General features: G+C 40.8%; 1 protein-coding gene and 1 long non-coding RNA gene across 2 annotated transcripts in view; one reads left to right on the top strand and one right to left on the bottom strand.

Annotated features, from left to right (window-relative positions):
- The first annotated feature begins 483 nt into the window (after positions 1-483).
- LOC309534518 (uncharacterized protein) overlaps positions 484-26,402 on the top strand; it is a 36,308-nt gene continuing 10,389 nt past the window's right edge. Inside the window, exons 1-3 of the mRNA XM_082226719.1 lie at positions 484-850; positions 8,414-8,539; positions 22,829-24,313. Coding sequence (XP_082082845.1) covers positions 748-850; positions 8,414-8,539; positions 22,829-24,313 — 1,714 coding nt within the window. The 5' untranslated portion in view covers positions 484-747. The remainder of the gene's footprint in view (positions 851-8,413; positions 8,540-22,828; positions 24,314-26,402) is intronic.
- On the bottom strand, positions 17,207-19,809 carry LOC309534564. The gene is made up of 3 exons (XR_014220771.1): positions 19,467-19,809; positions 19,081-19,158; positions 17,207-17,538 (listed from the first exon to the last, which is right to left on the bottom strand). It is a non-coding gene; the product is annotated as an uncharacterized lncRNA (long non-coding RNA).

Here is a 26,402-nt window from a genome sequence, read left to right as displayed (position 1 = left end):
CGCTCTGGCCCAGAGGCAAGGCGCTCAAAATGTCGGTGTTCACATGGCCTACGCGCCCGCCGCCGCGCGCCTCCTTCCCTCCTCTCGCGCCTCCTGGTGCGAATCTGCCGGCGGCGGGCGGTGGTCGTGTGGCCGGTGGCGCGAGGGCAGAAGACGCGGCCCACCCGCGACCCGTGTCCAGAAGCCGAGCGGCCGAAGGGGAGGAGAAGAGGCAGCCTCTGGACCGTTACTTTCCCCCCGTCCCTCCCCTTGACGGTTTCTTTTCCCCTGCTCTTCCTGTCCAAACATTTTTAAATTTCCGCGCCTTCGCCGATTTTATTTCTTGGGTTTCCTCCGCGGGCTTTGCCGGCCTTTGCTCCGCGGGCTTCGCCCTTCTGGTGTGTGCGGGACTTTCCCCTCCGCCCCTTGCCCGGCGTGAGGGAGCTGCAGCCCCTTCTTCGAGGCAGGAGAGACCCCCGAGGGAGAGAGGCCGCGCGCCGCGCCTCGCCTCTGGCCTGGCCCACCTGGCTGCGAGGAGCTCCCAGGTCGCCTCTGCAACCTGCTGCCACGCAGGGTCGGGCGAGAGGTCGTTACTCCCCTCCCGCCCTCGCTCCGCGCCAAGCCAAGCCAAAGACGCCGGAAACTCTGGAGAAGAAACTCCATCCCTCCGCCGTTTTCCTTCAGTGCCGTGGAGGAGGCGGTGTGCATTTGCGCACTTCTGGGAACCGGGAGTTGCTCCTCTTCCTCCTGGGAAAGCCAAAACCAACTATGAGAGATGCCAGGCGGCGGCGGCGGCAGCCTCTCCTTGCTCAAGGCTGGTTCATCCCGTGGAGAGAGAAAGGAACCAGCGTTGTCTTCAGGTTTGCGGCAAGTGAGGTATTCTTCTGATTTTGGTTATTTTAAAGTTACTCTGGCTTTACAGATAATAATAATAATAAAAATAAAATTGACCTACAAACGTTAATATTGATTTGACATGTGAAATATGATGTCATCAAACCATAATATTACATGCCTATGAAACAGCAGCCATCCCTGGAAGTCAGGATAACTTGCTTATGTCAAATTCTGCGCCCAGCATTAGTGCCAAGTTAATAAACAGCGGGGAACCCTCTCAGTTCAAATTCCAGATGAAATATGCTCGCTTGTCATTGTCACCACCCCTAGAAGTCGATGCCTAAGTGATAAGAGCCAAATGGGGTGCTGAAAGGAATGGAGGGTGGTTAAAAATCTGTGGGATCTCATGCCAAGCCATTTTTAGAAAGCAACCACAAATAAGATCCCAAGGCTTTTGCACCTTTGAATTACCTGGATGTAGCCAATGCAGTTTTAGGTTTTGAACATCAAATATCACTCTAAGCAAGCTTTCATTGTTGCATCACCTTTTAAAGTGAGAAACAGTGTTAAGAAGCAGGTCATTATTAAACATGCACATTTCCATACCCCTTAATGGCTTTGGGACTTGAGCTTCCCCCCCCCCCGCACCCCCAAATCTAAAAAAAACCAGATTAACACCAGAGGGTAGTGCCTATTCTTTTTAAGGCACGAACTGACATAATGTTACATCTGGGGGAAATCTTCAAAGCACGGAGACTATAAACTGTTGGGAAGAGAGTGTACCTATTCTCTTCAGCCTATCTTCTCAACGGCATTGCAACCGAGAAGTAAGCAGAAAGCTCAATTGATTAATTCAGTGCTCCTAGTTAAATTTCATTTTCATTGAAGAGTCAGTATTCTGGGGTTCCAATTTTTGCTACTTCTTAAATAACAGATTTAGGGGTTTATTCAGCACAGTGTTGGTGTTCTTTTCTTATTTACTATACTATAGTTCAATAAAGGTAGCAATCATTTATGTAACATAAGCCCTGGGGGAGATGAAAATACAATCTTCAGAATTAAGTGTTTTATAACCATAAGGATTTTCAGCTAACGGATTCAAGGCATGGGAGGAGAAAGGTTGGTATTAAAGGTCAGTACTGGAGCGTGCTGACTTGCGTTAAGGAAATATTTAGTTTTACTGCAGTGCTGCAGCAGCTGACATTTGAAGAACTCTACAGTTGCCTTTAAGATGATAAGCTCCACAACCTTGCAGTTGGAATTCTTTTCAGAGTTTAGACAACAATATAGTGTAACATGTAATTCAATTTTTCTTATCCCCTGTTTCTGAAACTCAGAGCAAAAACAGTTATATTCAAGTAACAGCCATTTTACTGGAGCTTTAAGTAGGAAACACCATTTCAGGCCTTGAATTTTAAGTTTCCTGTTCAGTTTCATACTAAATGAAATACATGGCATTTGGGCCCTATTTATGTCCTTGGCAAGGGCATTTTCTCCTACATGTGTGCTAGTACAAAGGTGATCCTGCATCTGTTTTGCATGGTGACATCTTATATCCAGGATTATAATAGAGACTGCATCTTGGCAGTACTGTCTATTCAAATATCAGTTGTTATTTCTATTTTGGGTTGCTGCTGAACAAGGAATGCATTATGTTTGAAAAGTTTCCAGTGGTTAAGGGAGGAAAAGCAGAACTATTGGACTATTAATTAAAATTTCCTCAGTATCCCACACAGTCCATTCTTAAACAGGTCTTCCAATAAGAAAAAGAAAGTTGGTTAGCAAAAGCCCAATTTAATAATAATAATAACAGTTTAATAGAATTTCCACTTGATGGGGTTCTCAGTTCTACTTGTTCATAGCTGTCTCCTGGCAAACAAAGCTGCAAAAGGGGGGTAAAGCACCTATTTGAGATCCAGATTCCTATCCTCTTTTAAGTGTAGTGTAGTGCATTTTGAAGCCTGCCTTTATCATTTGATAATATTGATTACAACATGGATTAACGTAAACAGTATTTTTTAGGTGGGGGGGGGAAGCTATGATATTTCTAATTTAGGTTATAGCTCTAAGCATGTTTGCTTTTAGAAGCAAGTTCCATTAAAATAAGTGGTACTTACCTCCTATTTGTGTATGGAACCAGGTATTAGAAAACAACAATGGTGTTTTGAGTACATTAGGTACTATCTTATTTACTTTAATATGTATCCCTTTGTGGCTAGAGACAAAGAGCAGTAGCTTTTACCATAGTATGTTCATATGTCTTCCCTAGAGGGGGAATAGTGTTGATATAAGATATAATATGCCCAGCCCATTTTGGAATATAGTTATATGTTCACAATTTGAATGAGAATTAAGTCACCTGTAGCTCAGTTGGTAGAGCAAGAGAGTCTAAATTTCAGGGTCCTGGGTTCGAGATCCAAATTGGGCAAAAGATTCCTGCATTGTAGGGGGTTGGACTAGATGACCCTCATGGTATTTTCCAACGCTACAACTCTGTGATTCTATAACTGATGCCATTCACGGGAGCAGATATAGTTCTGTACTACTACGTTAGTCTAGGAGACAAAAAAATAATCTTAGGGCACCTTAAACACCAACGTTTATTGTACCATAAGCTTTCACGGACAAGAAATCACTTCATCAGATGAAGGCAGTATTACCCTCTTTGTATACCACATGCACATAAATGGACCCTCACGGAGAGAGATACAGAGAAAAGAAAATGTAAATAGTCCTGTTCCATAGTTGTGCATGTATTGTTAATTATGTAATTTACAAGTAGCCAAATGTACACAAAGCAGTGCCCAGTGTATGTGGAAAAACACTCTGGAATAGTATTGCCAGTGCGTTGGGGGGGGGGAAGGAGAGGGTTGTTAATAATAATAATAATAATAATAATAATAATAATAATAATAATAATAATTTATTTATTTATACCCCGCCCATTTGGCTGGGTTTCCCCAGCCACTCTGGGCAGCTTACAACAATATATTAAAAATACAATAAAACATCAAACATTAAAAGCTTCCCTAAACAGGGTTAGAGTACAGGAGTGAGGAGAGCCACAGCAAGGTTCAATGGCCCCTTCTTGTATTTATTCATTATTAAATTACAAAAAGCAGTGCATTTTAAATATCACATATTGTACCTCATAGTACAGTTGATAATAAACAGAACACAGCTGCTATCGAGAAACACATGTGGCCTGAAAAACATGGGGGCTGCTGGGGAACTTTCTGCCTTCCTCATTGTCACCCCTGCCTGCACAAATGGGGCAGTGAACCGCATTCGGTACATTCTGGCACCCTAGAGCACCTGATAGACTATGATAAGCATCCCCATCTGTCCCTTGATTTAGAAGCCTGTTACTGCATGTTTTCCCTCCTGTATAGTTCTAGCTGCATACAATGCCATTTTGCAAACAAACATATCTGCATTTGGGTCAGGATAACACCCTATTGCATAATGTTCATACATTATTTAGCTTTGGAATTTGTCCTTCTCACTCTCATGTCAAAGCAACAGCTAGTTGAGCAAAAGAGATCACTGCATTGCTTGATTAGAAAGGCAGCCCAGACTGTTTTTGGTCAAACCCCAAACCATGTGCTAATCTCTGTGCCTGTCATTTGAGGCTCTCTTGCAGGTGCTTTCAGTTTTTGAGATACTTTGCATGAGGATTGGGGAAAGGGCCTTTTCAGTCGTAGCATCATGCCTTTAGAAAGTTCGAGCTCTGGCCCTTAGGGCCTACTTTTTTGTCTTTATTGTGCTGGGCAAATATATTTTCATTCTCCCAGGCCTTTTAGACCTTTTAAGTCACAGTTAAAGTTTTTTTTTTTTTTAACCAGTTCTGTCCTATCAAGTTTTTATTTATATTGTTTCTGCTGTTTCTTGCTCTTCAGGATATTTTTATAGTGAAGCATCTTGTGTGCTGAAAGTCTGGGACAGAAATTTAATGCAGTAAAAAAGAAAAGGAGAAAGGAATTATTATCATGTTAATATTATTAATTGCATTCAGAGACTAATTTACCGTCTTTCAGATGATGTCTATGAGAGAAAGGGAGTGATGCTTAAATCTTAGTATTTTAGTTTTATACCAAAAGCCCATGCACAGATGTTAACTCCAAGGAGCGTTCACTTATTAAGAACTTGCCTTAAATGGTATTGTGGCCAAGACAAGGATGTTGCAAACAGAACTTCCACCTGATGCTCTTAACAGTTCTGTGTGGTGCAAAGCACTTCGAGTTAACTTTCTTGAAGTTAGAATACTTTCTTCCATTTTGGCAGGTTAAAAAGGATGCAGTTACAGGCGATGTAAGCCAGTAGTTGAGATGTGATTGTCTTCTGCCTTATGAATATTGTGCTTACTGCTTTCTTTTCATCATACCTTACTTACTTGCAAATCTGTAAATAAACCATTTTAAAGATACTGTAATATTTTTGCTCTGTCTCTTTTGAAGGAAACTGACTCTAGTAAGGCTGCCCAGTATGTCTCAGTGCTCAGGAAAGAGGAAGCAATATTATATTTTAAAATGAGTGCAGTCCCCCCCCCCCCACATTCTGGTATATTATTCAGTTTACAGCTAAGGGAACACAACTGCCACAGTAACTTATGCACATGATCTCACACACATTTTCAGTTAACCTCTGTTTAGCAAACCTCCTGCTTCAAAATAATAATGATAAAGAAGCTGCTTATTTAGGCCCTTTCCAAATCTTGTCATTGTATAATTAAATTATTGGACTAGAGCACTGTTTTTCCTTTGACAGAAGTGGGATACAAAACCTATGCAAAATTATTTAATAGCCTTTTAGACAAGAAATCTCAAACTATACCATTATTTTGGGATTATGCCAGAAAAACTTAAAAGTTGCCAAAGTGTTGCTAATAGCTTCAGCTGTTAAGAGTCATCATTGAATTATTAGAATAAAGCAAAATATGTTGGTGGAATTGCCACTGAAGTTTAAGATCTTCAAAGGCTCCTTCCATAAAAAAATGTCTCTGCATAAATGGCAACTTAGCACCAGTCTCACTATGATTTTTAGATTTGGCATTCTAGATTGACTTTTAGTTTTAAGCAGGCTATTTGTCACAGAGTTCCCAAGCTTCACTCACGTTAAATCTTCACCAGCAAGAGAAAGTAAGTCTTTTATGGGTAACCATAAAATTGGCATTTCCTATTTTGACTCGCTTTTTGACCAGGCAACCTGAAATAACATTCTTTAATGTAATTTTTGGACGACATGTTAAATTAAGGGTAAAACAAGGCTCTAAGGCACTGTCCATATCCTTTTCAAGTTTTGGGCCTTTGGAATGCAGTATCTTCCCACTGCTGTCAAGCTGCTATATGACATAGCATGTGCATTGTTTGAGAAAGTCTCCCTCTTTTGATTCTGCCTACATTTTAATGCAGAGACCAGCAAGAATTTGGAAAGCATTTGTGCTTCAAATAAACAGATCCTGGGAGGAGCTCAGGGTGTGCTGCTGCTACTGCTCAGCCATGAAGAGGGTACAGACCTAGTCCCCTCTGCACCAGATCCCACCCTCTCCTCTCTCAAATCCCACCCTCTTTTGCAGAGGCAAGTGCTGACAATTGCACTCATCCTTCAGTCCTTGCTCTCCCTGGCAACATGCCTAGAAGTCTAGATCTTTGCAACAGAATGCGCAGTGGGGGAGGGTGAAAACTCTGAGCAACTCCTATTCTGATTACAAGCTTTTCCTACATGTGATTAGTCAGAAATAATAGCCTAAAGTGGTGGAACTAGAAATATACTGTTAATTTGAGAAGTATACCCTTTAAAAAAAACCTGGCAAAGCAGAGGGCTCTTAATTTACCCAGTACCTGCTACTAACTGCGATGAAGATGATGTCATTCTCAGAATGTGACAAAGGGCTAATAGTATATGCAGTAAAAACAATGAGTCAACAGTTTCTATGCCCTTGAGGTCAAACTTTCCACAGATTGAAAGTAGCCTATTCTTTTTTTACACACAGGATTTGCAGTTATTAGCTACTGCACAATAAAGAAATGTGCAATGTCAAGATAACAGAGGAACAAAACTTTTTTTGTTCAAAGTAGAAATCCCTGAAAGTGTTTACTGTGACAAAAAAAGGAAAGAAGAAAACATTCAGATGTTTTAGAAAATGAATTCTTGAGCCTTTGCCTCTCAAAGCAGTGCTAAGAAATGCTGTGCTTCGAAAAGCAATGATATACATATGCAGAGTTGCAATATGCAACCTCGATAATTCTGAGAACCCAACTTCCTGTAAGGTTGAGAGGAGAGGTTCACTGTTGCTGTTTAAATGGCTTCATCAGCTCCATCTCTATGTGGGAATCTTCATAAATATCAAACAGCTTTTGTTTTCAGCAGTACAGGGTAAGAAGCTGCTCATTTCTGAAGATGTTTTTGATTATGCCCATTGGTTTTGGTTGCCTGAAGGACAGTTAAACTGTGAGTCTTGTCTGTTATGTTTACTCAGAAGCAAGTCCCACTGGTTTCATTGGAGCTTACTTCCAGGCAAGATTGCGGCCTTGAATGTGAAAAATTGTTGTTGTTGTTTAGTCATTTAGTCGTGTCCGACTCTTTGTGACCCCATGGACCAGAGCATGCCAGGCAGTGCCTCCCGCAGTTTGGTCAAACTCATGCTGGTAGCTTCGAGAACACTATCCAACCATCTCATCCTCTGGAATGTGAAAAATAACATCAAGTAATTGGATGGACCGCAATGCCTCATTAGCTTTTATTTGTAATATTCATCAAATATTTGGTGAAATATTGTCTGTCTTTTGTATTAACTAAAAATTAACTAATTTGTTTAATGCCAATTGCACTCTCATTTTTCATACCACCATAACAGAAAATAGGTATGGTGGAGCAAAGACTGTGGGGATGAGAGAAGTGGCAGGAGCCAACATTCTGTCAGTCTGGATTACTGATATCTGGTTAAGAAGAAAACGTATATAAGCCGCATTCAGCATCTTGCCTATACAGACCGCTGGGTGTTTAGTTCTGTTTGTTTTTTTTGTTTTATACAATGTTTGTAAGGATTGTTCTGCTCTATGGTAGCAACTAGTAACTAAACTGAATGGACATATTAAAACTGAATGAAGGCATATTGGCAGCCATGTTTGTATACTGTTGAGTCCATTCTATCACCCTCATTAATTTCTTTATGGCCTCTAGAGAAGCCACACTCAACTTGCTCCCACTTAAAGCTTGCATTTTACAAAGGGTGGTGGTATCTGGTCATGTCATGGCTCACTGACTTGCTTAAATAAATTGATTTCCCTGGATCTGTTCTGGTTCAAATCCCAGGCATGAACTTCACTAGCTGACCTTACAGGGTTCCTCTGATGATAAAATAAGAGAGCAAAAGGAAAGGTGGCTATAAATATTTTTTGAAAAAAATGTTTTGTCTGGAAATACTTAGTAAAATACCACCCAATATATATATAACTCATCTAACAATATGTTCCAGTAATTTACTAAATGTGTACTCCAGAAGAACGATAGCAAACAGTTATAACATGCTTTACAAATTGTTGCTGCCAATTTCCTTATCATTTAAAGTGGCTTTTCTTTCATTATTTCATTACAGATCAATGCTTTATTGAGCAAGGAATGAAATCTGAAAAGGTTGTTTGTAACCACACCATTGAAAAAAGCAGCTTCCACAGTTTCATCAACAAATCCAATACTATTTGGCTCTGCTGCTATTTGTCAGGTAACTGAATTTATCAAATGCAGAAAAGCCCAGGATTTCACTAGCTCAGATTGGCCAGGAAGGCCCATTTCACTCCAAATAGGAGGACACCAGTTGTGTTGTCATAGCATCAGAGCCAGGGTCTTCGTTCCTGGTCCTGTGAACTGCTGTGCCCATGATGCAGGTCATGGGATTGTTATGAAGAGATTTCCTCTTATAAATGCCACAGAAGGTGTCTGTGAAAAAAAACACAGTAAAGAATCAGGCTTTCATTTAGCTGCTCAACTATGGCTAGAGAAACCCAGCTTGAGCCATGCAGGTGTTAATGTTTGCATTACATCTAAAAAAAGAAAGAAAAACAATCATAAAGATTCTTTGGCACCCAGGCCTAAATGGCATGTATATGGAACTAAAGGTCAGTTCGCACAACCCTGGAAGCACAGCAGAGTGTGGGCTGACTGAAGCAGCGTTACAGGGTTGCCCAAGGTACCCTTGTCATCAGAGTGCATTGCCATGAGTTCAGTTTGCCAACAATTTCATGTGGCGCTGTGCATTTCTGACTCATGACCCCAATACGTGGTGAAATCTCAGGAAAAAATGCAGCGCAGACCAGTTCCTTATTATTCCCTCCCCAAAGCTAAGTACCATTGATAAGTGGGCTTTCCATAGCTCTTTGCTTTGCAGTTTGAAAAGAGTATATTCATTGTGCATATATATATATATATAGAGAGAGAGAGCGCTTTTCCTCTAGTTTTCATCACTGTGACCAAAGGTCTGGGAGATTACTACATCGTATTTCACATCCTTTCTCACTTTTGTACATCTATATTACTGGCCAATAGGAAAACCCATTTGGATTTCTTTTTAAAGGACAATCTTCTCTACAGACAAGTGTGTGCTTTCCTAGACATTCCCTCTTATAATATTTATTTATTATTACATTCATATACCATCTAAAGGTGGTGTACATGGTTCTCCTCCTCCCTATTTCATCCCCACAACAACTCTGTTGTGGGAGCTTCATATCTGCTCAAGGTACTATTTGTCTTTTTAAAAAAGAAAAGGAATTAAATTTTCTTTTAGTTTCGATTTATTTATTTATATAATGAGCATTTTCTGTCTTTTGTTAAAATCAATATGGGGTGGGGGTGGGAACAGAGCCTAGCTCTTGGAGATAAGTCATTTCAAGTTAAAATGATTCCGCTCACAGCTATGTTATTCCCTGTTTTGCTGCTGTTATGTAATAGTGAGAGAAAACAAGAGAATACACCGTATATGCTTTGGATCTACATACACTCATAATGCAAACAACCCCCAGTGCTTTGTAAGATTCATTTTTTTATGTTTGGTTACTGTCAATTAACAGTACACGTGTCACATAAACTTTAATGTGTTCCTACAGCAATCTGCATTGTATTGATTTTTTTTTTAAAAGAGTATGCCACTTTGAAAAAACGCTTTTCGGATAAATGCAGGCTAGAACAAAACAAACTTCTCAAATCAATTTATAATGTAAGAAAACTATGCTGGAACAGACCAATGGCCTACCTAGTTCATATTCCAAGAGGCCAAATAGATGCCTCTGGGAAGACCACAAGCATGACATGGGCAGAATAGCAGTCACTTGCTCATGTTCCCCAACCAGCAACTGGTATTCAGATGTATACTGCCTCTGTTAATGGGTGATATATAAACCAGTAGTGATGTTTGTGATGGGGCAGACTCATGCTTCAAACATGGCAGCACTGCAGCTTACCCGGATATGCTGTGGGGCAGCCAGGTGAGGGCTACACAGGTGCACCTGTGGCAATGCTGGATTGGGCAGTGGCAGCCTCTCTGGTGCAACTGTGCAGGTCCAACCTCACCACCACTTTTCCCTGTTTGAGTAAGCAGCTGTTCATGCTGGTTTTGGGAGGGTGGCTCCATTGCATCGCATGTGCTGCCACTGATGTAGCCCTTACGACCAGTAGTTATTGATAGCCTAATCCTCTATGAATTTCTCTAATCCCCTAGTAAAGCCAACCAAGTTGGTTTTCATCACTACATTTTGTGTAAGTGGATTCTGTGCAATGTGAGAAGAATTATTTCCTTCTGACTGTCCTGAGTTTCTTACTGTTCAGCCTAATGGGATGATTCTGGGTTCTAGCATTATGAGGGGAGAAGATAAACTCGTTTTCCACTTTCTCAGCTCTATGTGCAATTGTATACCCATTTATCATGTCCATTTGCCTTTTTGTGCAAAATCCTTTTTTATGTATGCAGAACAGTTGGTCATTCCTCCACAAAGAGCTGAATAGTAAAAGAAATTCCAATAACTGCTAAATATCAGCATGAGTCACTTTGGAAACTTTTAGATAAAACTCATTTGACCATCTCTAAAATATTTGGTGTGACGTTGTTGCTGTTTTATAATATAGAACAACTATATTTATTCCACTGTTAAAAAACAGAAAAGGAATAAAATAGCACAAAATGAGAAAGGACATTTTGTATTTTGTTCGAACCTGTTTGGTTAAATGCTAGTGTGTGCCGGATCATGGCCTTAGTGATTACATTGGTTAATTAATGTTTATTATTTTAGTGACAGCAATTGTTTGCATGTCACATTGAATATAATTTTGCCAGAAAAGCCATCTAGAAGTTTTTTGTTACTTAGTTTAACAAGAGAAAAAGAGTTACTGTTAACTCGGTGGCCTTTGTTAAGAGTACATTACTTCAGAAATATCTTGCTTTTCTAATACAGTAACCCAATATATTTTATATCACATGCTTTTATTTGCATAGAGTATGTACTCATTATTAACCTTTCAGCCATATTCTCTATTTTTTTTTAAAAAAAACCTATACAATGCCAATTTTTTTTAAAAAAAATACTCTGGAGGTTAAAATAGCAAGTGCTGTATACAATATGCCCTTTCCCCTTCCTTGAAGCATAAAAAACCTATTTGTACTTGAACTGAGACACCAGTGTAGTTGCTTATTAAACCACTAAAGCTACACAAGCTAGAGGAAAGTCTAAGAATCAGGGTTTCACACACTGTCTGCATGGATTGTATAATCTCAATAACACAATTGTGTTCTGTTTGGCAATTGTGTCAAATGAAGAAATATGCTATTGGGAATCTAGTAATGACAAAAACAATAATGAACCATATGGCAGATTGTTTATATTTCCCCAGGGCATGCAATAGCTATATTTCTGACATACACACAAAGACTGTTATAGAATACTGTCTTTTCAAGTGAAGAAATAAAAAAGAGCAGATTGTGAAAAAGCAGATTACTGACAGTTTTCTTTGTAACTTAAAAACAGAAAGCATTATTGAAATGAAACCAGTTGAGCAGATCTAAGAGAGTTGCATTTGGCCTCAATATTTTTGGTGAGAGGAAGCATACACACCAGTGCTATGTCCTTCTATACAATCTTTGATGCAAAGAGAGTCAAGGCTGAAGAAGCTTTATGATAGCTGCAGGCAGATGAACCCAGAGGGATGTTTCACAGCTAACCTCACAAACGTAACTTACACAATGAAGGTGCTGGAGAAACAAAGCCAGCAACTGCCTTTAAAGTTGCATCTCAACTGCTATCTTGAATATTTGGTCTGAAAATAATAACAGCAACAATTGTTATTTGGGGTTGAGTTTCATTCAGCCCTTTAGAACAGATTTGGGGGGAGTGTGGGTCATGTGGGCGAGAGCAGGGCCGGATTTAGGTTTGATGAGGCCCTAAGCTACTGAAGGTAATGGGACCCTTTATATGTCCAGCTGTCCTTTGTCAAAAACAAATTGTTGCTTTTTTTGTGTTGAATATATGCTGTAGGGTACCGTATTTTTCGCCCCATAGGACGCACTTTTCCCCCTCCAAAAATGAAGGGGAAATGTGTGTGCGTCCTATGGGGCGAATGCAGGCTTTCGCTGAAGCCTGGAGAGCGAGAGGCACCGACCCCTCTCGCTCTCCAGGCTTCAGGAAGCTATCTGCAAGCCTTGCAAGCCCGGCGGGAGTTCCTGTGGGCTCACAAGGCTTGCGGGCAGCAGCCTGCAGCCCGAAGCATGGGGCGCCCTCCGAAGGGCGCCCCGTGCTTCAGGCGGGTGTGCGCAAGCCTTGCGCACCCGGCCGGAGGTCCCGCCAGGCGCGTGAGGCTTGGGACGGCAGCCCGAAGCACGGGGCGCCCTTCGGAGGGCGCCCTGTGCTTCGGGAAGGTGTGCGCAAGGCTTGGGGCAGCAGCCGCGGCTGGGGGGGGAATTTTTTTTTATTCATTTCCCCCCAAAAAACCAAGGTGCGTCCTATGGGCCAGTGCGCCCTATAGGACGAAAAATACGGTGATTTATGGACCTAATAGGGATCCAAAGCCATTTTATTTGTTTTTTATGTATACCCCGTTTTTTTTCATTTAAAATTTTTGGGGCCCCCCAAGAGAGTGGGTCCCTAAGCTATAGCTTGTTTAGCCCATACGTAAATCCGGCACTGGGAGGGATGAGGAAGAGGGAGTTCTGTGGCGTTAAGCATAAATCCTTGCTCTGACAGGGCATAGTTGGATACTGCCCAGTACTGATATACCTTGCGCTCCTTTTGCAGTAGCAATACTTTGGGCATCTTACAAGCTGTTAAAATTACCAAATAAACAAACCCCAAAAGAATAAACTACTAAAATATAAAGAGAGACAAGTGCTGAGGACAAAAACTTCTCAGGCAGGAGTCTAGTCCACTAAACACTATTGAAAATGGCAGGCCAAAAGCCTGCCAGAATGATCGCTCCCCCGCATAAAACGGGGGGGGGGCCCTTTGCGTGGACGCGCACAGCCCCTGGATCTGGAGCGGCTCCATCAGCATAGGCTTGGCTTTGCCTTCCCTCAGGTGGGATACCTGGAGGTCTCCGCCTACCTCAGTCAGTTGTCCAATCCCACCTGGGGAAGCGTTGCCAAGGAGACCAGGCCAGGTAGGGGAAGGATTACCTGCCCACACAACAGAGGGAGGATCTTACCTGGGAATCCTCACTTGGCTCCAGAGTCAAGGCATTCCAGAAAAGAAATGCCTTGACTAACTGACAAGAAAAGCGACGACAGAGAGAGAGAGAGAGAGAGAGAGAGAGGGGTCCAATCCGACCTCCACTGTCAGTTCAGACAAGGGGCTCTTTTGCACCCCAACTGACAGGGCAGCCCCCAATGTGTATAAAACATAGTTCCCCTTATGTACTTTTTATTTTACATCAGAGTGTCCTAGGCCTTGTTCCCATGCATAGGCGCCGACTCCATGGGGCTTGAGGGGGCTTGAGCCCCCTCAAAAAAAATTTTGGGGGGGCTCAGCCCCCCCAATAATCTCGGGCGCCCTTGCCGCCGTCCCCCGCCTCCTCCCCACCTGCTCCCTCCCCAGCCAGCCAGCCAGCCGCGCGCCCTAGCTGGAGAGCCCCGGCCGTCCCCCGCGAGAACAGGGGAATCCCCGGGGGCGGGGGCTTCTGCCTCTAGCCCCAGGTTTCCCCGCATATCAGCTGTTCCGGAGCTGATTAATAGGCAGCAGCACGCTCTCCCCTATTCGCTCACGAGGGGGCGGCGCCACTTTATTTGCATATTCATGAGCTTATTTGCATATTCATGAGCTTATTTACATTTCACGAGCTTTCCCGGGCCCCCCCAATATTTTTTATAAGTCCGCGTCCCTGTTCCCATGTGAGAAAATGGTCTCCTTCTTACCCATGATATTTGCTCAGTTTTTTTAATTCTCAGAGGCCTATGGATAAGAGTATGAATTATCCACTATGAGTCTAGCATTAAACTGATCCACTTCACTAGAAACTGTCAAGAGCCATCAGTCAATAGCCTGCTTGGGCCTGTATCCCAAGCTAGTCACTGAGTCGGCTTGTGGGATTTATCAGATGCCACTTTTTAAGATGAGTCAAGCAGCATAAAATATGCGACAGTGTGCTTAACAATACCTGTTGTCAGTAGAGTTTGTCATTTGACTGGCATCGATTATTTGGCACTGTGTGAGTGAAGTTTATCTCATTTGTGTCATATTAGTAACTAGTGGTTCTACTAAGAATAGACAAAACAATAATATTTAGGTTTCAATTATTTACATTGATTTGTTAACACTGTAGTGTTTTTCATTAAAAAAAAAATATTAAGCAAATTTGCAATGTACGGTAACTGGGCCAGATTCAACTAACTAGGTGTGCTTGTGGGAGTCAGCACAGCAAATCCTGATAATGCAATGGGACTTTCTCCTCTTTCTTCCCTCTGTGCATCCTGCACAACACCCCCCCCAAAAAAAACCCCTCCCCTCTGCTCTCCCTAGAACACTGTCGGCGCAAGCTCTCCTTCCCTCTCTACAAAGTGGTTGGAAGAGCACGGTGTTTAATTCCTCCTGCTGCTTCTCAGCTTTTCAGTAATTAATACAGTTAGTTTGGTTTTATCTGCATAGTAGCCATAGGCCTTAACAGAGACTCAAGACCCAATGTACGCATCTACGGAGACCTAGTTTTCACACAAAGAAAATTTCTATCCATGGTATTCATGTCCATATTTACAGTGTTACAGTTTCATTCTCAGACTTCTTTGGGTTGCTGAACCGTTGAGTGACTGGGATGAACTGAAATGACAGCTCTATAACAATATGGCTGTAGTGGAATCCCCTTTTGTAAGGGTGGCAGGAAACAAACGGCAGTATTGACAAGACCAAATTGTCCCAGAGTTGAGTTTGTGCCAACAGCTACTGCCTCTGAAATTACTGCCTTTTTACTTCTTCAGCCAAGGTGGCACCTGGAAGTCTATTTGCTTTAAGAACTGTATGCTGCTAACACATGTAGTGCATTCTGACCGTGATTCCACTAAAGAGGTAGTACCTAGACGGCAGGCAGGCAGTCTTACCTTTCTCCTTGACTTCTATATAAGCTCTGAGCATCAGCATATTATGATATTAACTACTAAGGGAAATTGATGTGGGGTTTGTGTTTTCCTCCTGAGATATAGAGGCTCCAAGTACAAAGAAAAAACAGCTGACCCCTCACAGGCTAGTCCCAATTCCTCCTGCCCCCCTGCCACTGCTATTTGTAATTAAAAACAGAGGTATAGTCATTCATTTCCATTGTAAATGGTAGTTTGCCCTAAGCCTGGAAACCAATGCTAATATTACAATAATATTGACTGCCAGTTTTTGTTCTTTTTTTCTTTTTGCTGGTGACCTGTTTCTGCAAATTATAATCCATTTAATTGTAATATGCAGACATTGAAACAGTTTGTTTTTAAAAAGTGGGAAATAGATATCATATCTACCAATATACTTGTACTTATTTCCTGTGTTTAGATGTAGCCACAGTAATCCTAATACCACAATGACTAGAACGTATAGCTGAAAGCGCAGCCCTCTGTAAATCATCGTGTATCAAAATGAAATATACACATCCTACAGGATGCTACTACAACTCTAAATTCCTTCCTGTTAGCAATATGCATATATTTTTTAAAGTTTTTGTGCTGCACTAAGCATTGTCCATGGAACTTCACTATTGTGAAATACACTGCAGTATAAAACAAGTAAGTTATCACCAATAATTATTATTTTTCTAAATTGTTACATGTAAAAAACGTTCTATAGCCATAGAGACTGTGGGTGTTTCCAGCTCTGGCAGCACTTAGTCCTGGCCTATTCTTATTTTGTCATTGCAAGCTGTATGAGGAATTGCACTTTTCTTTTCACATATTGAGAGTTATAGCTATCTCTCTTTCTCTTTCTTTCTCTCTCTCTCTCTCTCTCTCTCTCTCTCTCTCTCTCTCTCTGCTTTCTTCTACATTCCACAGAGGGTGTCAAACAACTGTGTGGATGCCAAAGGAACAATTAACCAGAGTATGCCATTTTTTATGCCATTTGTTCCAGATCAATTTTAAAAAATAATTTCTGAGGTGCTCTTTAAATTTCTAAGCTATCGTTGATACTTTGGCATTAAGGAGGAAACAGTAAAAATGGGGGAGGGGATTCATGTGTTGATAAAATGGTGTTAACTGGAAAGGCTCTATGTTTGCGTGTGCGCACACACTGTTCTTATTTAGTTTTTTAATATGTGCTAAAGTACTTAACAAAATTAAGCACTATTGCTTAAGTATTTCAAGTTATTTAAGGCAAAAGAGTGATAATGAAATGATAATTTTAAAAAGTATGGCTAAAATGGCACACACTTGGCACCATTTGGATAGGTGCTAAACTGGAATGCCTTGGTGTCTATACTACCTAGTAAGCACCTTCCCATATGCAATCTTGATATTCAACAGAGAATGGACCTCTTGAAATTGTCCTGAGTTTGAATTGTTTTGGGCCCACAGAGACAAGTTATTAGCAGCTGATCCCTAGCCTGGAACTTTGTATCTGGTGACATGCCAAAGCTTAGGCTAGGAATTTTCCCCAAATGCATATTGTAGTGATCGGTGATGATGAGTGCAGAGCCATTTCAGTTTTCTGTTTGTAAGTGTTTAAATTCCACGTTTTATGCATTTTGCAAATGCAGTTTTTAAAACTGATGTTTGTCATCTTAAGCCTAAGGGATAGGGTGGGTGTGAAATCAAACTAAATGGTATCATAATTCCATATAATATTTAATCATTAACAATAGCTCTTTACAGTGTGTTTATGTCTAATAAATTGTTACATTATGCATTTCTCCTCTCTCTCTCTCTCTCTCTCTCTCTGTAATATTACAGTCCTTCATGGCTTAAGAGTGAACAACATGATACACCCAGAGCCAAGATCATATCCCCTTCTGTTTTATTACTTGTTTGACAGAGCACCACCTTGTGGACAATAAAAAGCTACTAGTAAAAGTCAGTTAAGATAATCACCACTCAGCAGCTGGTATATATTTTTTTAACTATTTCAGAAATGATTCTGTACATAATATTCAATATTAAGTAGCAGAGCTATACGATGAGGCTATGTTAGACAGTCTTATTTGAACTCCGGTTCTTGAAGCCATGTACCGCTGTTCCTATATGAGATGACAAAAGGCTGAAAAGCTACAAAAATGGAGAGAACTCTGCAAACATAAAACAAGCCGATTAGTTCTAGAGGACAAAACTGAAAGTTATTAACAATTAAGAGGCATTTGAGTTCCTTTACATTGTACATTTTTCACTAAAGCCTTTCCCAGAAGACCTACACAATGGTAATTTTGTTCCTCTAATTACTAATAAGTTAGAAGCCTTGTTTATGTCTGGCTTATCAATCTTAGTCAACCTTTTGGCTCCTTGTCATGTTGCATCAGGTCTAGTATGGCAAGGTATATAGACAAAATCTTTATATTTTTATATACCTGTGGAAAATAATATTGCATATACCTATACTGGTCAGTGGTACTACTCACCACTGTTCATGGCAGTGTTCAGCCCTCTGTAAAGCTGAACAGGAATTACCCGTTTATTAAAAATCCAGACCGTTATGAAATCCAAGGAATTGCCGGGGAAATAGCCTATGTCAATATGGCAGGGCCACAGTGTATTACGGCTTGCTCTTGGAGTGGCTGGGACTTTGGGGGGTATTTGTATTGGCTCTTCTTCAATGACTATTGGGTTTCCTGTTGGGTTGGTGGTATTTTTCCTGCATGAATAATTTTCCTTTACACCAGACTCTGAGTGTTGTTTAAGGTTTTTGATACGCTGCTACAGTTTAGTTGTATTAACTTTTCAGATGTCTGATTTTTCAAAGTACAAGTAGTTTTACCATTCAAACAGCAATTGAAATCCTGTTCATATTTACTTGGGAGTAAATCAGCAATCATGTTTTCCTTCTGGGAGCTCAGAGGAGATGCTCATGAGTCTTTTAAAATCAGCTATGAAGAGGCTTGAGTTGTCAACCAAACTTCCATGGTAGCGAGACCAAACTGGACATGGTAGTGGGCCAAACTGGACATGACAAGAAATCAGTGATTGCAATTTTTATGTAAAAGGTATAAAATTAAAAACAGCAGCTCCTGCAAGCCTAGGCCTGAATTAAAACTGCAGCACCGGGGGGGGGGGGGCTTAAATCCTTCTTAAGATGATATTTGCTATGAAGGGGGGCGAACTGGAGTTATGTTAGGAAGTCCCAGGAGGTCTGAGCCTAAGTACCGTAAATAAAAAAGTCATCAAGTGTGCTAAGCCCTCTATGGAGCCCAATTGTGCTTTTTCTTTTGCAGCCTGCTTGCTGGGCCAGGTGTCCAAATTGTAAGGTGTACCCTGTGGATCAGGTGTTGTGTGTTAGGCCAGAGAATTAGCTAGCAAGATTGCCACAGTCATATGTTTTGGTTGTGGGACATCTTTGAGAGAAGGCAGCTTTTTGTTAGTAAGACAGCTTGGAGGAAAGGGTTTACCCCCATCCCTTAATTGCCAGTCTGGAATGGGGCACGAGTGTGTTCTATAGTTTTATTGCCAGTTATACCTCACCATATCTATCTATCCATGAATTCTCTCTAACAAATTCAATATAAAATGGACAATGACTTACCATACAAACACAAGAACTGATATAAACTCATTATTCCCATATTCACATTCATTGCACTTTTGTTTAATAAGTAGATGTATCATGTGTTTGACCTTACATGCTGCTTGTGCCTGAGACCTTTGACATGCATGGGACATTCTGGGTCTCCTCAGAGTAACATTGTGGTTTTGCTGGCCTGCAAAAGTAGGAACGCTTTTCTTAGCTACAGACATTACTGTTGCCTTATCTTACTAGTGTGGGCTTACTAGGTGGGCTATGCTGTATTTTACAGTGCAACCCTAACCATGCCTATTCAGAAATCAATCCTATTGAGTTTGATAGGGTTTACTTCCAGGCAAGTGAGACTAGGAATGCAACCATAGACTGCAATCCCTGATCTTCTAGGCTAGTAATGTTTTTACTGCTGAGGTATTGTGTCTCAGCAATGGCATTCATCTTTCCCTGCCACCTTCTTCTCTCCTCCACAGATTCCCAGGTACTCACACAGAGGAATAATACATTGTAGGTGATGCAGTTGCTTCTGTATTTCCATATAGAGATTTCCCATCCTATCAGCGTCCCCGCTGATTATTACAGCCCGATGAATTCAAGTGCGTTTGGGAGTTGCAAAGGCTCCCCTATGGATCTGTGTGATAAAAGCTCTAGAAAAGGTTGCTCCCTTTAGGGTGGTCTGTAGCAGCAGTAAACTGGTAGTGAAAATATTAACGAGAGACTTGATCACTTCTTTTGAGCCAAGCACAACATAGCCATAACAGCTGCAGGCTCCAACTGTTTTCAACTGTCAGGCCCCGCTCATCCTGTTCCATTCCAACAATCACAGCAGCGACGGCTGTGGAACATACCATTTACAACAACTCTACCTCTACACCAGCCCGGAGGAAGCCATGCTGAGCACTAGATCCCTTATGGCTACACTGCTGGTTCTGGTGCCAGTCACAGGGTCTCCTGTTCTGGGCCACCTGCTTGTCCTTTGGGAAGTGTGGCCAGGTGAGAGGAAGGCATAGAGTCACAGCTGGGAATGGGGTTTGCGAAATGAAACTAGGGGGCTCCTTCCTTGCTCACTCTGTCCCTGGTATTTGAAAGGAAAAAATGGGAGGACTGTGTGGTATGGGCTTGAAGTCATGGGTAGCATTTATTTGGTGGGACTGAGGTTTTAGTGCCCTGCCCTCAACGCAGTAAGCATGGCAGGGGTATATATTGACTTCAATACCTTCTCCAAGTTTCATAGGCACTGCCGTTTCCCAACAATATAAATCTAGAGTCACTCTCTGACTTTCAAACCTGAGAATTAAAGGAAACTTTATATTTCAGACATAACAAAAATCATTATCGGTTAGATACAACTGCCAGACCCATGGTGGAATTTACATAGATACAAAGTCAAATCTGAATTAAACAAACAAGAAAAAAACCAATAGTAATTCTGAGATGTCTCAAATGAATCTACATTAAATTACCAGTGTGTTTATCCTTTATGTTTCCTACCAAATAGGGAACTGCTGGCAGTTCCAATCTCCTTATAGGCAGGCTTTCCTCTTGATTTGGGTACAGTGGTGCCCCGCAAGACGAATGCCTCGCAAGACGAAAAACTCGCAAGACGAAAGGGTTTTTCGGTTTTGTGTTGCTTCGCTAGACGAATTTCTCTATGGGCTTGCTTTGCAAGACGAAAACGTCTTGCGCTTTTTTTAAAAAGCCGCTTGAAGAGGCGCAGTTGCGACGGACCGTGCTTCACAAGACAAAAAACATCGCAAGACGAAAAGACTCGCGGAACGAATTATTTTCGTCTTGCGAGGCACCACTGTATATTTTAATGGCTGCTGTGATAGCTGATTAGAAATATAATCTGTTGTAACTTCCCTCAGCGTCTAACCCATAGGTAGGCAAACTAAGACCCGTGGGCCGGATCAGGCCCAATTGCCTTCTGGATCCAGCCCACAGATGGTCCAGGGATCGCCACAGGGATTGCCAGCACGCGCATACTTTCCCTCTCCCTCACATGGCGGCAGTGGCGGCACCTTCTACCTCCCTCCTCCTGACTTCTCCCCGCCCTGCCTAGAAGAGGAAGGGGGCTGGGCTTCGAGTGGCTGCCATTTTAACCAGCCCCTCTCTGGAGCCCTTTCATGCGCCGCTAGCAGCCACTGGAGCTCATGGTGCTCTTGCATCCCCCCCAAAAAAAATAAATATAATCTGGCCCCCCACAAGGTCTGAGGGACAGTGGACTGGCCCCCTGCTGAAAAAGTTTGCTGACCCCTGGTCTAACCTGTGGCACTCCAGATGTTGTTGGATTACAATGCCCATCATCCCAGGCCATTGTCTGTGATTGGCTGAGACTGATGGGAGTTGGAGTCCATCAACAGCAGGAGGTCCACTGCCTAAGGCTGTAATCCTGGTGCCACTTGGTTGGGAGTGAATTACATTGAATTCAATAGGAATTACTTCTGAGCAGACATGGCTTGGATTGCACTGGGCCATGGGGTTGCACTAAGGGGTGTGGCAGATTGGGGGTCACGATGCCTCGCTACTTCCCCAGCTCCAGCAGCATGGTAAGCTGTAGCAATTCTTCTTTTAGCAGGGGGGTTCTGCCTCACCACATGCACCATTAGTGGTTACTGGTCTTATTGGTGAAAGGGATGCTGAGGGGGAAAGTCCCCCTTTTTGCATAGCATTTAAAACAGGCGTTTCATGGAGACCGTGTCTAGGCACCGTGTCTCTGTGTCAAGCTACAGTATGATGTATGACAAAGAGAGACAGAAGGCATCATGTGGCTTTTACAGTTATGACAATCCTAGTCCTTATCAGTTGTTGTCATTTTAGTTTTTTATTTATACTTTTCAAATTTGTACATTTCATTAGTTTTACAATCAATTTGACATTCCAAAATTAGACTTCCTTCCCCCTCTTTCTGTGGTTTTTAAATTTTATTTCTTAATATCTTCTGCATATCCAAGTTCATTTAATTTACTCATGTCAAAATAAAAAAATTCCTTCCAGTAGCACCTTAAAGACCAACTAAGTTAGTTCTTGGTATGAGCTTTCGTGTGCATGCACACTTCTTCAGATAAGTGTGCATGCACACGAAAGCTCATACCAAGAACTAACTTAGTTGGTCTTTAAGGTGCTACTGGAAGGAATTTTTTTATTTTGACTATGGCAGACCAACACGGCTACCTATCTGTAATTTACTCATGTAATTATCTACTGTAAATATATGCTCTTATAAAACTGCAGGTTATGACACTAATCCTCCTAATGTTTTTTTTATCTGTTTACAATTTTTCTGTAAATATTCAACAAACAATTTCCATTCTTTTATAAAAAGTTTGTTATCTTGATTTCTTATTCTTCTGGTAAGTTTCTGCATATTCCATAAGTTTTTGTATCCATTCTTCCTTTACTGGGACTCTTGCTTCTTTCCACTTATAGGCAAGTAACATTATTGCTGCTACAGTAGCAAACATAAATAAATTTCTGTACAATTTAGGTAGTTCTGTCCCTATAATTCCTAAAAGAAAAGCTTCTGGGTTTTTTAAATAAAAGTTATTTTGATCATCCTTTTCAATTCATTATATATCATTTCCCAGTAAGCTTTAACCTTACTACAAGACCCCCACATATGGACTAGTCCTTAGCAGTTGTGATGATACATAATGCCACTATAAATTTACGAAAGTCTGCCATACTGTAAAGTTTTCTGCGCTGAGGGAGTTGTTCATAAACCCTGTCCTAAAGAACTGTGCACTGGCAAAATTAGCTTTATACGTAACTGAGCTTTAGCCTTATAATAACTAGAACTTGGTGCAGCTTAAAATATTTTAATTAAATTAATGTTGTTTGCTTTGTTGCAGGACACGTACTAGAGTATCAACAAGTATCAGTACCAGCGGCAAAAAATTGTTCATGCAAAACATCAGGAAATGTGATCTTAGACCAGTCAACGCAGAAAAGGGGCATCAGAAATTACAGCAGCTTCAGAACAAATTTGAAAACATCTAGGAAGAATGCTTACAGGAACTATCAGCATAAAATCTTGCTAAAATATGTAATATTATATAAAGGAAATCCATATCCAATTACAGATGGAAGCATAAGTGTACACATTTCAAGAAAACATCTAGGAAGAAGTGAACTAATTCTGAGAAGAAAAAGTTATTTAAGACACATACTCAGGAATATTCTGAACAGAAAATGTGGTGGTTATGAAGTAAAAGTGAATTGGCACAGTATTTTGAATGGTGCTAGAAAGAAATCTGAAACTAAAAGAAAGGAGCAATTGCAAATCACATACTTTGAAAATAGGCACAATTCCATAAGAGCTGGGTCACTATTGGGTTATATAGCATGTCAAACAAATATGATGTTAAACGTTGAAGAAGCATATTTCCAAAAAGATCAGGAAGGTTTAGAAAGTATGGTGATAAAGTTAGTAAAACCACAGATACCAAGAGAAAAAGTGCTTACTGAAGCTGAGGTACTACGAAAGAAAAAATCTAAAAATAAAAGTAATAGAATATTCACTTCTGTCAACGAAAGGGTCTTTTCTAAAGAGAACACAAATATTTACAATAAAGAACAATTCAGAATGACTGATGGGAAGAAAATATTAAATGTGGAATGGAGCAGCCCATATATGGGATTTGAAAAATATGGCCAGTTCTCTAAAAGTTTTCTGCGGGGGACAAGCTTTCCTATCAGAGAAAATATCAAGTTGCAAAAATGGAAAACAAGAACTAAAAATTATATGAATGCAAATGAGAAGTTTCCGTTTATACATGCATTTACTTACCAAAGAAGTAGTGCCAGCAAACAGAAAATATTCTCAGGACATGAACCTGTAATGCCCAACATTCAACAAATAAAGGAGTCTGCATTTCAAATAAAAATGTACAGAAGCAACAAATTAATGAAATTAGTCAAGTGGCTCAGAGCTAAAGAAAATAAATCTGGGGAAAATGGAATAGAAGTTTTATCAACAATTTACTATGTGCAGCCTTCCTTAATGAGTCCTACCTTTCCAGCCATTAAAACTGCTGTGGGTGTGAAGAATGAAGTATTTCCTTCAGAAATGGATGAAGCAAAGGCATCAATCTACATGACAAAAATGCTGAAATATCTCATGCAACCCTCAAAGAGAATAAAAAAGAAATACTTGAGTGTTGCTCATAAGGGATTTAGAATTTCGCCTCTAAAAGCACTCATGGTAAGAAAGCATCTTGATACGGAAGAGAGTTTACCAATATTGTTATATCTCTTTAAACACATTTTTAAAGGTCCATCGGTTGTTGAAAGAACGAAACGATCGGCAAAAGCAGAAACGGTACCAATATCTGTAGGTAGGTTTACGCTGCTGTTATTTATGCTATAATTTACATATAGAATAGAAATGATATTTTTTAAGAGTTAAGGCTATAACATTTAAAAATTGATAGCAAGCTTGGGAGTTAGGAATCTGTGACTCCAGATGTTGTTGGACTGCTGCTCCCATCATTGGTAACTGTTAAGTTGTGGGTGAACATATCAGACGACACAGCTTTCAAACAGCTCTTGTTTATTCACAGGCCAGGACAAAACTGAACTGAAGGGCTCAGTCAGCCTGCTTATATAGAGCTCCAGTACCACGTTACTGTAACAACTTTCTAAAACTATCCAATCACTGAACGCCACTTTCGATCCTTCATTTGCATAACTATCTACAGTATCCCCCTGCTGGCCCAGGGTGAGAACTTCAGTAAATAACACTAACCATTGACCATGCTGGCTGGCGCTAATGGATGTTGCAACCTACTCCTTAGTTAGAGGCATAGCTTAAAAATGTATCCTGATTTTTAAAAGCGTCCCTGAGGGCAATGTATTTCCCTCCCAAATGTTAAACATTTTTAATATGAGTACTTATACAAAAGTGAAGATGGCACTTTAGAAAGGTCATTCCCTCTTACACAGGAAATGCCTCTTTTGAGATGGTACTGCAGAATATGTATCCATTATCCAAAACACTAAGGCATGGGCGTAGTCAAGGTGGGGGACTTCACAAATATTATTGAAAATCATTGAAAGTACTCAATTATCTGAGGTTCTTCCCCGCCCCCCCAGCAGAAGCCTGCCCCCCATGCCCTATTTAGGGGTATTTTACTTTGGGTGCCCACCCCAACGATAATCATGGCAATGCTCTTGCACTAAGGAAGTATTTTTTGCTTCATAATAAATGTTTAATAATGCAAACTTATGCAGATTTAATAGATTAATAAATTAAAACCAGCTTGATTGATCAGCTGAGATTTCTTTAAACATAGGACAGTCCTACAAACCATGTTTTCTTTATATTTAAAATATTTTTATTTGGGGAAGTGAAGCCAAAGTTGTGAAAGGCTCTTCTGGCCCCTTATTAACCTTCATATATTTAGGGAAGGATGTCATACTTCCAACAGGTTTTAAGTATTGATAAGTTATCTTCTCTGACTGCTGGTTTTGCTGAGGCCGCTGCCTTTGTTGTCCGTTGTGCTCACTTTTGTCCTTGTTTTGCTCTGGCAGTGCTAAATTAATGTTAAGTTTGTTTTTCTTTTCTTTTCTGTTTTTTTAAATATTGCCTTGAGGACTCTTCTTAGTTGGGAAATGTCTTGTAAATGTTAACACAAATAAAAAATAAATATAAATAAGAATTGTATTCAAGGATTTCTAGTCTGACACCAAATTCTAAACATCTGTGCTTTCTCTTTTTGGCATATCAGTAAATTGTTACATACTGTATATGAAGCTGCATAAATATAAGAGTTAGTATGCCCCATACTGCTGATGGCGCTAGATTGTGGCCTGAGTAATAGAGCTTGTATAATCTTGGAGGCCTTGGAAGATTCTGTAAGGCTGATATCACTCAAAATGGAAGGAACATAATATTGAGCCTTGCAATTTCTGAGTTCCTTGCTGGTTACAGGGCCCTGTTTATGGACTTCTGCTACAGACCTTAGCCTTAGTCTCTGAAGTTCTAGCTACTGATATGATAGATTTGCTGGAGATGGAGTAGACAAACATCATCATCATTATTATTATTTCATTCATGAAGCACTTCCCATGAGTCATCCTGCAATGGCAAGTCATCTTGCCTTGAGTGATTCTGTACTTTTTTTTACAATCCATAAGTGTTTTATTGGTAATATCTTAAGCCTTGTTAGATAGACAGGCCTGCAATCTGGCAAAAACACGGAAACATATCCTTAATTAATTTTCTATTCTCCTGCTCACTATGTTGTGTCACCTTGGGAAGTGCTGGTTCTATTATGTGTCTAAACAACCTAGTTCTGTTTGTCAGTGAGATGACAATAATTTGTTGTTGGCATCTGTCTGCCTTGAGAGACAATGGAGTGCGCCTCCGTGGGTGAAGTAAAACCACTGTATTAGCAGCACCAAAGCGACCTCCCTGGGGTGCAA

This window comes from Podarcis vaucheri (genome assembly GCF_965113315.1).
Source record: "Podarcis vaucheri genome assembly, chromosome: 6".
Lineage (NCBI taxonomy): Eukaryota > Metazoa > Chordata > Lepidosauria > Squamata > Lacertidae > Podarcis > Podarcis vaucheri.
The sequence above is the reverse complement of the archived record's forward strand: the minus strand, read 5'-3'. Positions and strand labels throughout refer to the sequence as shown.